The 15140-nt window shown below is 52.2% G+C and overlaps 1 protein-coding gene across 1 annotated transcript; it reads right to left on the bottom strand.

Annotated features, from left to right (window-relative positions):
• Positions 1 to 3297: 3297 nt before the first annotated feature.
• LOC120059569 (1-phosphatidylinositol 4,5-bisphosphate phosphodiesterase eta-2-like) lies at positions 3298 to 13359 on the bottom strand. Its single transcript, XM_039008701.1, has 3 exons — positions 13252 to 13359; positions 10186 to 10570; positions 3298 to 6860 (listed from the first exon to the last, which is right to left on the bottom strand). The coding sequence occupies exons 1-3, from the start codon at positions 13357 to 13359 to the stop codon at positions 5125 to 5127; spliced, it is 2229 nt and encodes a 742-aa protein (XP_038864629.1). The 3' UTR covers positions 3298 to 5124.
• Positions 13360 to 15140: the final 1781 nt, after the last annotated feature.

Below are 15140 nucleotides of genomic sequence, written 5' to 3'. Positions count from 1 at the left end.
TTGTTCACTTCCTTTGGTACAAATGCTAGCTTAGCAGCTTTATAGAGAGCTACACATCAAGATGGCCAGGTTAGATAAGAGAGCCCCCAACATCTCCCTATTTAAGTCAATGTTTAACAATCCAGATGGATAGTCATGTTGTCAGGTTACATAAGAGAGAGCCCCCAACATCTCCCTATTTAAGTCAATGTGTAACAATCCAGATGGATAGGCATGTTCTCAGGTTACATAAGAGAGCCCCCAACATCTCCCTATTTAAGTCAATGTGTAACAATCCAGATGGATAGGCATGTTCTCAGGTTACATAAGAGAGCCCCCAACATCTCCCTATTTAAGTCAATGTGTAACAATCCAGATGGATAGGCATGTTCTCAGGTTACATAAGAGAGAGCCCCCAACATCTCCCTATTTAAGTCAATGTATAACAAATCTGGTAATAACTGTACTTCTATTATCTGTAGACTCAATCCCATCTGTACAAAGTGATCACATCAACTCCACCAAGCAGCAGGCCACTGATTGGTTCTCTTATTTGGAACTACAGGCTATGAGTCTTGGATTGGTGCACACTAGCAGCTTAGAGAGTGATGCATATCAAGATGGCAAGGCTTGTTTTTGTCAGGTTACACAAGAGTCCCTCTCATCCTGGCCTTGTTGGCAGCCAATGGAACAGATACTGTTCCCAGAAATCAGGGGGGGGGGAAAGAGTGGCGCAATGAGGGGCAGATTTCTGACCCTGACGAATCCTTTGGGAATCATCAGGAGGTTGAAACCAGAGGGAAGATATGTGGTCACTGAAAACAAGTGTCCTATTCTTGAAGCTAACTCTAAAAAGGAGTTATTTTCAGAAGAACAGTGCTAGAGAGGGAGAGATATCTGTTTGTAGAATCATTATTTTGAGGAAGTGGCCAGAGTTAGTGCATAATAGCAGATCTAAAAAATCTTGATGAGGTAACAAGTTGTTTTTTCTGTCCTAGAAGTTAATTGGTAAAGAGCTGAATGAAGGTTCAACCTGTTTATTTTGGTATTGGGCAGAGTTAGCTTGTTCGGTTAGTTCATGTTAATCCCCTTGACAACATCCAAAAGACTTGAATTCAATAATCAGAGAAGTACTTATTAGGTACCCAAGCAGCCCGTTCAAATGAACTAAAGAGATTAACACAGGGCAATTAACTCATCTTTTTCATGTTGTATACTTTGGAGGAACGCCTGGGACTGTGGCAACAGACGGTGAATTCATATAGAGGAGTTCAGTCTTACAAACTTGATTTACTTAATTCCATACATCTCAATTTCTTCCAGAGAAATCCAAAAGTGAGTTCGGAGTGATTGGGGGGGCTGGAGTTTGGTGTGAGGCATTCAAGCCCCGGTGACACCATCATTCCCTCAGTTCAGCAGTAACTCAAAAGGGCTCCAGATTAAACCATGGCCAACCGACTTGATACATACGGTTTGAAGAGGGGAGTCGAAGTGCCCTTGGAATCCTAATGAAGCAGTCTTTTGTGAAGCCTTTCCCAGTACAAAATAAGCGGCCTGGCTATAGCCAACAGTTCCACCAGAGGTGTCCGTTGCCTTGGCAACGCCAGACAAAAAAAAATGTTGATGGTCGACTGTTGTCCGTTGAGTGACAGGTCAGTAGAGCGAAAGTATAAACGAGGCTTTAACCGTCTAAACACTATGCTTCTGGTGCTTTGCCATATGTAGCATAACCCGTTTCTCATCCTTTAGCCAGCAAGGCATTAGTTCCTGGATGACATTTGATGCCTTTGGAAGGCCTTGAGAGGTTTATGAGGGCTTTAAGCCTTAAAAAGTTGTAGTTCAGTTTAAGTGTGACGACAATATTTTATCTTCCAAAATCTTGGGGTCGCAAATGTAATAGAAAGGATGATGTTTATTTATTTTAAATAAATAAATAAATAAATAAATATATATATATATATATATTGGGCATGTATTGTGGACCGAGTCATTGTTCTGGAACATTTCTCCCCATCAGGGAGTGTGATGAACTACGCCAATGAGGTTGGGAGAGGTGATGGTTGGTCAACACAGTCCAGGCAGGCAGTTCATAATGAGGTTGGGAGAGGTGGTCAACACAGTCCAGGCAGGCAGTTCATAATGAGGTTGGGAGAGGTGGTCAACACAGTCCAGGCAGTTCATAATGAGGTTGGGAGAGGTGGTCAACACAGTCCAGGCAGTTCATAATGAGGTTGGGAGAGGTGGTCAACACAGTCCAGGCAGGCAGTTCATAATGAGGTTGGGAGAGGTGGTCAACACAGTCCAGGCAGTTCATAATGAGGTTGGGAGAGGTGGTCAACACAGTCCAGGCAGTTCATAATGAGGTTGGGAGAGGTGGTCAACACAGTCCAGGCAGTTCATAATGAGGTTGGGAGAGGTGGTCAACACAGTCCAGGCAGTTCATAATGAGGTTGGGAGAGGTGGTCAACACAGTCCAGGCAGGCAGTTCATAATGAGGTTGGGAGAGGTGGTCAACACAGTCCAGGCAGTTCATAATGAGGTTGGGAGAGGTGGTCAACACAGTCCAGGCAGGCAGTTCATAATGAGGTTGGGAGAGGTGGTCAACACAGTCCAGGCAGTTCATAATGAGGTTGGGAGAGGTGGTCAACACAGTCCAGCCAGGCAGTCAGTCCATTATTATGGCAGCTAGCGAAGCCGCCTTGCCAAAACCGAGCGCTTTTACATGGGGAAAGGGGGATAGCTAGTCAGTTGTCCAACAATGTATTCAACTGAAATGCGTCTTCCGCATTTAACCCAACCCCTCTGAGTCAGAGAGGTGCGGGGGGGGGGGGGGGGGGGCTGCCTTAATCAACATCCATGTCTTCGGTGCCCGGGGAACAGTGGGTTAACTGCCTTGCTCAGGGGCAGAACGACAGATTTTTACCTTGTCAGCTCGGGGATTCGATCCAGCATCGACACCGATGCCCCCGCACATCGACTGTGCCGGTACCCCCTGTATATAGCCCCGCTATTGTTATTTACTGCTGCTCTTTAATCAGTTGTTACTTTTTAAAAATGTTGTATTATTCTTAAAGCATTGTTGGTTAAGGGCTTGTATTTTAAGTAAGCATTTCACTGTATGGTCTACACCTGCTGTATTCGGCACATGTGACAAATACAATTTGATTTGGCCCAACGCTCTAACCAGTAGCCCACATGGTGCAACCATGTCAACCTCTGTAGGGATACGTTCAACTGACTTCTCATTTTGTTGGAATATAAATCTCCGGTCCAAACACTGAGACACGAGTGCGACGTTGAATTAACAAAATAAGCTTGTTAAATATACAGGAGAGATTTATTCATTTCATAATTACATCTGGTTTTTACTTCAATAATGTTCCTAAAGTTTTGCAGAGAACTGGCATGGCAGCGCAAACGGTACAGAACAAATAAACATGCTTGGAAACGGGATCAATGCTATCTGGTTGAGTATCTACAAAGACAGTGTAACCAATCACCATTCAACAGCCTGAACACTGAGCAAGACAAGAAGTCGTCGACATATCAGTTCCCATATAAAAAAACTTTTTTTGTATAATAAAATAAGAGACGTACATAACAGTGTTAAAAACATGCAGTCAAATAAACAGGTAGCAAGAGTAGAGTCTTGATGGTAAAAAAACAACACTCCCACTGTGTTGTCTAGAATAAAATAACTAGTATGGTACAGTTTTCCAAATCACTGGCAGCTCACTCAAATCACACTTCACTGTACTCACAAAATTGAAAAAGTTGGATTTAAGAATTTTTTGGAAAAAAATAATTATTGTTGCCATTTACTCTTAACCTTTTCAGTAAAGACTCCACATTGACTAAACAACAATCTTTAAATTTTTCCCATAATCTGCAATATATTACACTTGTTTAAATATTGCTAGCACATGGCTGGGCTACTGGTGATACATAATGAGTTAACACAGTTTATTATTCAATCTTAAAAGACATGATCAAGAACTTTGGCGACTAGTAAGTATTTTATAAACCTCCCGCTTTGGGCTGGACGTGCCAACATGTAAATCATACATGCAGAATCTATGAGAATAATTACTGTCTAACCTCAAATTAGCCACGGAATCTCTAGTTTGAAAGCTGGAAGGCGTGCGGCGCCATTTTCCCCCACATGGGTCAGCCCCCGAGCAATTCAAGTTCAAGCCAATGAGCTTCAGCCCTTCGCTGTTTGAGTGACAGCTAGCAAGATGCACACACAGCAGAGCAAAAGAGAGAGCTAAGATGTGATGTACGCAGTTTTCGAGGACCAGTTTTGTCTCATGAGCGCTACTTTCAGAACTACTGGCTCAATAAATATCTACAAAAAAAAGAACAGAACATCTCTACACATTTTAAAAGTACAGTATATACATATCGTTAAAATTTGAAGTTTAAAAAGTGTTTTAGAATAGTAAAACTCCACTAATGGCTGTCTATTGCTACTTCAGGATCAGGTCAACTCACAATAAATACTCAAAACATAAAAGTCTTTGAACCTAGACAGTCAGGCATATAAAAACGTGGAAGTCACTGTGTACCTAGACAGTCAGGCATATAAAAACGTGGAAGTCACTGTTTACCTAGACAGTCAGGCATATACAAACATGGAAGTCACTGTGAACCTAGACAGTCAGGCATATACAAACATGGAAGTCACTGTGAACCTAGACAGTCAGGCAGGCATTGCTTTTCCAATCACATTCCACCGTTCCTCATTTGGTGCAAACAAATGAGTGCATTGGTAAAGGATGCTTTCATTAGACAACTCATTGCTGTTTCTATTATTTCTGAGCAATTAGTTGGTGTTTGTTGTGACCATTGTGGTAAAAATGACTAGTCCATCCTTTGTGACCAGCTAGGCATTTGCTATGTATAGGTGTTCATAGTTGATGTGAGTTACTGAACACATTGACCAGAGTAAAACTGTGCTTATGACTGTCTGGAAGTAGCATTATTCTGCTTGATTAAATACATTTAAAAACACATCCTATCAAGATATACAGAATGTCATTCTTTTAAAAATTACAATTTACCTTCCTAGAAAGCTGGATGGAAATTTAAATGAGTTATGCTTCAGTGTCTCTCTCACGCTCAGTTCCAAAAGGAGTCTGATTCTCAGAGCTTGAGCATGAAAAAGACCTCGTTGTTGTCAGAGTTCAGAGAGGTCTGGGACTGTCTGTTGGGGGGCCCTGGGGTGCTGAGCTGGCCCAGCAGGTCCAGGCTAGCGCAGGGGCTCCGGGCTACGCAGCACGCCCCCTCCGGGTTCCCCCGCTCCTCCATGGGGCTACCGCCACTGCTAATACTAGCGTTAGCAGCGCCAGTAGCAGGGTGGGACTGGTTGAGACCCTGCAGCCTCTGCCTCTCTTGGGCCTGCTTAGCCCTGTTGGCGATGTAGCGCACCCTGCTCTGGCTTCGGGACGACGTCCTCCGTAGCGGGGGCTCCTCCTGAGGCTCCTCCAGGGGCCCCTGCCGCACCTGGGGGGCAAAGTCGCGAGCTGTCAGGGGCTCCACGTCCGTCAGCCTCCTCAGCTGCTCAGTTAGGTCGCTGGGCAGCCGGGGCCTCTGGGGATTATGGTTAGGGTAACCCTGCCGCAGGTCGTTCCGGGAAGGCCTAATGATGAAGCTGCGGGTGATGCTGCGGTACTTGCTGTCAAAGTTGCAGGCAATGTCATCCGAGGTCAAGTCCCCCAGGCTCTTAGACATAGAGGCCACGGTATCCAGGGGGCTGGTTGCGGCAGCAGCAAGGGCTTCTGCAGCAGAGGGCCTCTTAGCTGGGGGGGAGGAATGCTTCAGCCCTTCCATGTAGAGGCGGCTCCAGGTGTGCCTCCTCTGGGTTATTCTGCTGGGTGAGTCCACTGGAGGCTCCCTAGGGGCGCCGAGGGGACTGGGCTGCAGTTCGTCTTCTGGTTCCCCCAGGTGGCCCTGCAGGAGGTTGGGGTTGGACTTGCTCTTGCTGACCTGCAGCGTCTCCAAGGAGGCTATGGCAGAGCGTGGCCGGTTGACCCAGGAGGGTGGGTCCGGGAAGATGTCGCCCGGGGAGGTTCTGTTGCTCAGACAGGTGAGGCTCTTCCTGGCCAGATTGGGCAAGGACAGGTCAATGACGGTGTCGTTGGACGATATGCTGGAGGATGAGGACACGCTGTCTCTGTGGCTGCATGACTTGGTCTCCAGCTTGCTCCACAGCCGGTCGTTCAGGGTGGCGTCGGTGCACACCTCTGGCATTACTGATGACTGCTGCTGCCCCCCAGCCACCGCCTGCACGTGGCCCTCGATTTTGGTCCTTCTGACAGGCGTGTTCAACGGGCTGCTGCCAAACAGAGCTCTCAGGGCCTGGACTTTCCGAGGGCTGGCGTCTACAGAGGGGTCGGCGAGAGGAACAGGGAACTTCGCACTTGGCTCAGTCTTGAGCTCAGCATCGTCCTTTGTGTGGCCTGACTGTGTATACGGTGCTTCCTCTCGGCTTGGAGAGTGCTCCCTGGGTGACGAGGTGCCAACATCAACCCGGGGGTCTCCGCTGTACTGTGAGGGTTTCAAGTCTTTGGGGTCATGTGACACAGGGGCCGAGGTAGTCCTGTGAAGGGCAGGTGGTCTCTTGTTGTCCCCTCTACCGTTGACGGGACCCTCCTCCCCCCTACCGTTGACGGGACTGTCCGCCTCACTCTTAGAAGCCGGGGATGCGGTGAAGATGGTGATTGCTGTGGATATAGGGACCGGTGGAGGTGGGGAGTCACGTGTGGATGAGTGGTCTGCTGGAGTGGAAGAGGAGTGAGTGAGATGGCGGTCCCCCAGATCATCAGCGATTGGTGCGAGCAGTCGAATAGGGGGAGCTGGTCTCTGCACTGTGGAATGGTCTGGGGAGGAGGAGAAGAGAAGCACCAGATCTGTAAGCACAGGACTACATTCATTATCAACAGTCAAAATGGTTACTACAAGTAGTATACTGTACGTATAGTATCATTATGTGGGTCTTATGATGCATACAGCATATACACAAATATGATGTTTCACACTAAACATAACTGCAATTCAACATATGCTTATGGGTTCAATCAGCATTCACGGTAAAACGCTGCTTATGTCATCTCAATTTGAAATCACCTTTACATTTCTAAAAATCAGGGAATCTGTAACGTTTAAACTATAAAGACTAAATAGAGCACTAAAATGGGACCTTGATGGATAGATGCCTAAATGACCAATATTCAATCTGATGAATTGCGTGCATACACTGATGATCAGGATGGTTCTGACCTGAAAACAGAACAGTATGGCAACAATGGAATGGGAATTACCAGCAGTGTAGTTATGAGTGTAATGATGATTCACACAAGTGAGACTCCATGTGCCCCAAAACACAGTCAAATAATCCCAAATCGTTCTCGTGAAATCTGTGTCCCTAGCTCAACCTCGACATGCTTGCCCTAACACAGTGCAAAGTGTGTTGACGACAAAGTGTGTTGTTAAACCCCATCTGTGACTCTGACTACCTGGGTCATATTAATTAGTGCGTAACGTAGCAAACACGTTTTGCAACGGAAATCAAAAACAAGTGTTGATTATTAGAGAAGTTCAGGTACCGTAGTCCCTGATCCAGTCTGCGTACACGGTGCTTACAGAGACTGGGTGAAGGGAGTGAAGGAGGGTTATGAAGACAGTCAAGGCACAGTGAAAGAGCAGAAAACAGTGGGTGAGGGTGCAGACATTCAAGGGTTCTCGTTACCTGGCTTTTGTCATCCCCTCAATTCTGCACTAGGAACAGAGAGAGCGTGCAAGAGGGACAGAACAAAGGAGGTTAGCACAACTGGATGAAGGAGAGAGAACAGTGCAGAGGAGAGCGCTGAAGCAAGAGTGCATAGAGTAATTTGAGAAAATGTATAAAGTATCAGAATACTACTCAATTATAAGGGAAAAACGATCAACTTCACAATATCCCGTTTCTAGACTATTTAAAAACCATGTCTACAACAGATAGTCCACTGAAATATACTGTGCTGTGAAAAGACAGTATAACTTACCACAAACTAATTACAGACAGTAACACAAGAGAGCCTCTCTGTGTTAAAAGTGAAAGGGTAGCAGCTGAAGCTGAGTTTAAAGATTGAAGGGAAAAGTTGAGAAATATTCTCTGACGAGTAATAGAATATAAATACATTGTGCTAAATGTATGGTGAACATCCTTCATTGTAACGTCGCCATAAATCTGAGTCCCAAAGGAAGAAACAACCTCACCCCCAAAAATGATCCAACTTGTGATTTCCTTTGATGTAATGCCCTGAGTGGGAGATACTAAGTCTGGGTGAGCAGGGGTGAGAGGACAGCTGGTGTTCATCATGGTTTGGACCAGGAGAGGTGGAGGGCTCCCCCCCCCCGGGTCAAGTCATATGATGGTTTGGCTCTTTGACTTTTGGGGGAGATGTTTTATGTTCATTGTTACCAAGGGGTTGAGTTCTAGAGTGACATGGGGCCTTTCAAACCAAACGAGGTGGTGTACATTCCATAGATTAGTGAATTTGGCATTATTTGTTGTATTTTCTTGTACTTGCTGTATTTTATCTGAGTGATGAAATACTTTTCTTACAACTCATTACTAGTTTGCTACAACATTATTACAACTATGCCTTTTAGTACCACTGAGCTCATCAATTCTACTAACGATGGGTATTTAGTGGGAATGTATGAGCTAATGAGCTAAAGTCAAATTTGATTGGTGAGGGGATCAGCGTTCTTCAACTCTACGAGGACTGGAGCCTGCTGGTTTTCATCCAGCCGGTGTCCCCAGGTCTAAATCAGCCCTGTCCACGCCTTGGTTAGAGGGGAACAATGGAGAGAAAAAGCAGTGGAACCGAGGTCCAGAGTTGGTCTAGACAAAAGGGTTACACTAGTGGCGAGGGAACCGGAGGTCTAGACAAAAGGGTTACACTAGTGGAGAGGGAACCGGAGGTCTAGACAAAAGGGTTACACTAGTGGCGAGGGAACCGGAGGTCTAGACAAAAGGGTTACACTAGTGGCGAGGGAACCGGAGGTCTAAAACACTAAAGGTAACTTGATTGGTGGAAGAACCGGAGGTCTAGACAAAAGGGTGATTTTGATTAGTGAGGGGACCTGGGTTCTAGACTACATTATAAACCCAAAGACATCAGCTCTCTGAAGGGTGGGTTCTCCGGGGGTACTGCTCACAGCACATGGCTTACAACTAGGGGATCAGCACTGCACAATGGGCTCACTATGGCAGCTGTAAGGGACTGCTGTGGGTGCTTCTAAAGCACCTCTATGGGTACTACTGTGGGCACTGCAATAGCAGCTCCACCTTACCGGCAAAGAACATGGGGGATTTACTGCGCAGCTCGTCCATCTTCTGAGCAAAGAGGAGGTTCATCTCTCGCTGCAGGGTGCCCACGGCGAGCCTGCCGCTGTCAAGAACCCCTCGCGGAGGCAGCATAGGGGCCAGCTCGAGGCTCCCCAGGCTCTCACAGCTGCTGCAACTGTCACTGAGCGACACGCTGTCACAGTCGGAGCTGCTGACGGTAGTGCCAGGGGCCAGGCCGCAAGCACTGCCGTAGTTGGGCAGCGGGGCGCTGCTCCGGCAGTCGGGGGTGAGCGTCGCAAGCGGGGAGGTAGGAGGGGAGGGGAAGTGCCGGTGGGGTATGATGCAAGAGCAGGCGTTCCTCTCGGCGGGGTCAGGGTGAGCCTCAGTGGGATCAGGGTGAGCCTCAGTGGGACAGGTGTCCAGAGTTTGATGGGCTCTGGCCCGGGACCTGGGAAAAGGGATAGGTCGGAAGAACGCCTGGGGCTGGAACAGGGGCAGGGCCTCAGCTCTGGGCTTGGACTGGGCCAGGGACTCATCAGGCTGGGCTGCAGCCAGGGCCTGCGGTTTGGGCTTTGGCTCGGGTTGAACCTGCCTGAAGGGAGTGGGAGAGCGGAAGGCTTTCTCAGGCCACGCCTTGGTCCTCTCTCCCCATTTCTCCTCATCCTTGAACTCCCTCTCCTCTGGGCTTTCCTTGGAGCTAATTACACAGATCATGCAATTGGAGGACACCCCCATCCTGCCACTGCTGTTGAGGGCCATGCGGGCAAACACTCCATGTTTCTCATTCAAGGAGTCGTGGCAGCGCAGCCGATTGACCTGCTTTAGGGGCTCACTCACGGAATATCGGAGGAAGCGAGGTGAGCCCTTACCTTTGCCCTCGTCGGGGTGGAAAGCCTCGTTGGTGCCATGGTGCATGTTGGTGCCTTGGCGTGATGCGGCGGGGGCAACGGCGGCCGTGGTGTCCCAGGTGCCCTGGTGGAGCAGCGGGGGCTGGGAGGAAGCAATGAGGTGGCTGTCCTCTAACTCCCGGTCCTCGCTGGTGCCTTCTGAGCGGTAGTCTTTGGTGTCGATGGCGATCTCGGGGAAACCCTTCTTGACCTTGGGCAGGACCTTGGTGGGCGCGCTGGCCGTGCGGCGCAGCAGGTGGGCGCCGAACGTGTGCTTATGGCTGAGCTGTGCAGCAGCATGGCTGTCGAGAGAAGCCTGCTTTGGGTTTCTGTGAAACAGCCCTTTGATGCCGCTGGCCACCTTGCCCTGAGAACAAGAGACGAGACAAACCAACATCATGAACTGGTTCACAATAAGCATTTACCTGGACATACAGTACTGACAGAGAGGGGGGAGGGTCACCATGTACAGAGAGGGGGGAGGGAGGGTCACCATGTACAGAGAGGGGGGAGGGGGGGTCACCATGTACAGAGAGGGGGGAGGGTCACCATGTACAGAGAGGGGGGAGGGTCACCATGTACAGAGAGGGGGGAGGGTCACCATGTACAGAGAGGGGGAGGGCCACCATGTAAAGAGAGGGGGGGGGTCACCATGTACAGAGAGGGGGGAGGTCACCATGTACAGAGATGGGGGAGGGTCACCATGTACAGAGAGGGGGAGGGCCACCATGTACAGAGAGGGGGGAGGTCACCATGTACAGAGAGGGGGGAGGTCACCATGTACAGAGATGGGGGAGGGTACCATGTACAGAGATGGGGGAGGGTCACCATGTACAGAGAGGGGGGAGGGTCACCATGTACAGAGAGGGGGGAGGGGGGGTCACCATGTACAGAGAGGGGGGAGGGGGGGTCACCATGTACAGAGAGGGGGGAGCGTAACCATGTACAGAGAGGGGGGAGCGTAACCATGTACAGAGAGGGGGGAGGGTCCCCATGTACAGAGAGGGGGGTGGGTCCCCATGTACAGAGAGGGGGGTGGGTCACCATGTACAGAGAGGGGGGAGGGTCACCATGTACAGAGAGGGGGGAGGGTCACCATGTACAGAGAGGGGGGAGGGTCACCATGTACAGAGAGGGGGGAGGGTCACCATGTACAGAGAGGGGGAGGGTCACCATGTACAGAGAGGGGGGAGGGTCACCATGTACAGAGAGGGGGGAGGGTCACCATGTACAGAGAGGGGGGAGGGTCACCATGTACAGAGAGGGGGGAGGGTCACCATGTACAGTGAGGGGGGAGGTCACCATGTACAGAGAGGGGGGAGGGTCACCATGTACAGTGAGGGGGGAGGTCACCATGTACAGAGAGGGGGGAGGGTCACCATGTACAGAGAGGGGGGAGGGTCACCATGTACAGAGAGGGGGGAGGGTCACCATGTACAGTGAGGGGGGAGGTCACCATGTACAGAGAGGGGGGAGGGTCACCATGTACAGAGAGGGGGGAGGGTCACCATGTACAGAGAGGGGGGAGGTCACCATGTACAGAGAGGGGGGAGGGTCACCATGTACAGAGAGGGGGGAGGGTCACCATGTACAGTGAGGGGGGAGGGTCACCATGCACAGAGAGGGGGGAGATCACCATGTACAGAGAGGGGGGGGGGGGGGGGGGGGTCACCATGTACAGAGAGGGGGAGGGTCACCATGTACAGAGAGGGGGAGGGTCACCATGTACAGAGATGGGGGGGGGGGGGGGTCACAGTGTACAGAGTGAGGGGGGAGATCACCGTGTACAGAGAGGGGGGGGGGGGTCACCGTGTACAGAGTGAGGGGGAGAGGTCACCGTGTACAGAGTGAGGGGGGGAGGTCACCGTGTACAGAGTGAGGGGGGGAGGTCACCGTGTACAGAGTGAGGGGGGGAGGTCACCGTGTACAGAGTGAGGGGGGGGAGGTCACCGTGTACAGAGTGAGGGGGGGGGGGGGTCACCATCTACAGAGTGAGGGGGGGGGGGGTTACCGTGTACAGAGTGAGGGGGGGGGGGTTACCGTGTACAGAGTGAGAGGGGGGGAGGTCCCCGTGTACAGAGTGAGAGGGGGGGAGGTCACCGTGTTCAGAGTGAGAGGGGGGGAGGTCACCGTGTTCAGAGTGAGAGGGGGGGAGGTCACCGTGTTCAGAGTGAGAGGGGGGGTCACCGTGTACAGAGTGAGGGGGGGCGGGGTGACCGTGTACAGAGTGAGGGGGGGGGGGGTCACCGTGTACAGAGTGAGAGGGGGGGTCACCGTGTACAGAGTGAGAGGGGGGGTCACCGTGTACAGAGTGAGGGGGAGGGTCACCATGTACAGAGTGAGGGGGGGTCACCATGTACAGAGTGAGGGGGGGTCACCATGTACAGAGTGAGGGGGGGGTCACCATGTACAGAGTGAGGGGGGGTCACCATGTACAGAGTGAGGGGGGGTCACCATGTACAGAGTGAGGGGGGGCCACCATGTACAGAGTGAGGGGGGGGCCACCATGTACAGAGTGAGGGGGGGCCACCATGTACAGAGTGAGGGGGGGCCACCATGTACAGAGTGAGGGGGGGCCACCATGTACAGAGTGAGGGGGGGCCACCATGTACAGAGTGAGGGGGGGGGGGGTCACCGTGTACAGGGTGAGGGGGGGGGGGGGGTCACCGTGTACAGAGTGAGGGGGAGAGGTCACTGTGTACAGAGTGAGGGGGAGAGGTCACTGTGTACAGAGTGAGGGGGGGAGGTCACTGTGTACAGAGTGAGGGGAGGAGGTCACCGTGTACAGAGTGAGGGGGAGAGGTCACCGTGTACAGAGTGAGGGGGGGGGGGGTCACCGTGTACAGAGTGAGGGGGAGAGGTCACCGTGTACAGAGTGAGGGGGGGGGGGGGTCACCGTGTACAGAGTGAGGGGGGGGGGGGTCACCGTGTACAGAGTGAGGGGGAGAGGTCACCGTGTACAGAGTGAGGGGGGGGGGGGGTCACCGTGTACAGGGTGAGGGGGGGGGGGGGGGTCACCGTGTACAGGGTGAGGGGGGGGGGGGTCACCGTGTTCAGAGTGAGAGGGCGGATCACCGTGTACAGAGTGAGGGGGGGCACCATGTACAGAGTGAGGGGGGCCACCATGTACAGAGTGATAGGGGGCTTGGTCACCATGTACAGAGTGAGGGTGGCTTGGTCACAATGTACAGAGTGAGGGTGGCTTGGTCACAATGTACAGAGTGAGGGTGGCTTGGTCACCATGTAAAGAGTGAGGGGGGGATGGTCACCATGTAAAGAGTGAGGGGGGATGGTCACCATGTAAAGAGTGAGGGGGGATGGTCACCATGTAAAGAGTGAGGGGGGATGGTCACCATGTAAAGAGTGAGGGGGTATGGTCACCGTGTAAAGAGTGAGGGGGGATGGTCACCGTGTACAGAGTGAGGGGGGATGGTCACCGTGTAAAGAGTGAGGGGGGATGGTCACCATGTACAGCATGAGGGGGGGATGGTCACCATGTAAAGAGTGAGGGGGGATGGTCACCATGTACAGCATGAGGGGGGGATGGTCACCATGTACAGAGTGGGGGGGGGGGGTCCCCATGTACAGTGAGGGGGGAGGGTCACCATGTACAGTGAGGGGGGAGGGTCACCATGTACAGAGAGGGGGGAGGTCACCATGTACAGAGAGGGGGGGGGGGGGTCACCATGTACAGAGAGGGGGGGGGGGGTCACCATGTACAGAGAGGGGGGAGGGTCACCATGTACAGAGAGGGGGGGGGGGGGTCACCATGTACAGAGAGGGGGGAGGGTCACCATGTACAGAGAGGGGGGAGGGTCACCATGTACAGAGAGGGGGGAGGGTCACCATGTACAGAGAGGGGGGAGGGTCACCATGTACAGAGAGGGGGGAGGGTCACCATGTACAGAGAGGGGGGAGGGTCACCATGTACAGAGAGGGGGGAGGTCACCATGTACAGAGAGGGGGGGGTCGCCATGTACAGAGTGAGAGGGGAGAGGTCACCGTGTACAGAGAGGGGGGAGGTCACCATGTACAGAGAGGGGGGAGGTCACCATGTACAGAGATGGGGGAGGGTACCATGTACAGAGATGGGGGAGGGTCACCATGTACAGAGAGGGGGGAGGGGGGGTCACCATGTACAGAGAGGGGGGAGCGGGGGTCACCATGTACAGAGAGGGGGGAGCGGGGGTCACCATGTACAGAGAGGGGGGAGCGTAACCATGTACAGAGAGGGGGGAGCGTAACCATGTACAGAGAGGGGGGAGGGTCCCCATGTACAGAGAGGGGGGTGGGTCCCCATGTACAGAGAGGGGGGAGGGTCACCATGTACAGAGAGGGGGGAGGGTCACCATGTACAGAGAGGGGGGAGGGGGGGTCACCATGTACAGAGAGGGGGGAGGGGGGGTCACCATGTACAGAGAGGGGGGAGGGGGGGTCACCATGTACAGAGAGGGGGGAGGGGGGGTCACCATGTACAGAGAGGGGGGAGGGGGGGTCACCATGTACAGAGAGGGGGGAGGGTCACCATGTACAGAGAGGGGGGAGGGTCACCATGTACAGTGAGGGGGGAGGGTCACCATGTACAGAGAGGGGGGAGGGTCACCATGTACAGAGAGGGGGGAGGGTCACCATGTACAGAGAGGGGGGAGGGTCACCATGTACAGTGAGGGGGGAGGTCACCATGTACAGAGAGGGGGGAGGGTCACCATGTACAGAGAGGGGGGAGGGTCACCATGTACAGAGAGGGGGGAGGTCACCATGTACAGAGAGGGGGGAGGGTCACCATGTACAGAGAGGGGGGAGGGTCACCATGTACAGTGAGGGGGGAGGGTCACCATGCACAGAGAGGGGGGGGTCACCATGTACAGAGAGGGGGAGGGTCACCATGTACAGAGAGGGGGAGGGTCACCATGTACAGAGATGGGGGGGGGGTCACA

Source organism: Salvelinus namaycush, chromosome 14 (genome assembly GCF_016432855.1).
Source record: "Salvelinus namaycush isolate Seneca chromosome 14, SaNama_1.0, whole genome shotgun sequence".
NCBI classification, from domain to species: Eukaryota; Metazoa; Chordata; class Actinopteri; order Salmoniformes; family Salmonidae; genus Salvelinus; species Salvelinus namaycush.
The sequence above is the reverse complement of the archived record's forward strand: the minus strand, read 5'-3'. Positions and strand labels throughout refer to the sequence as shown.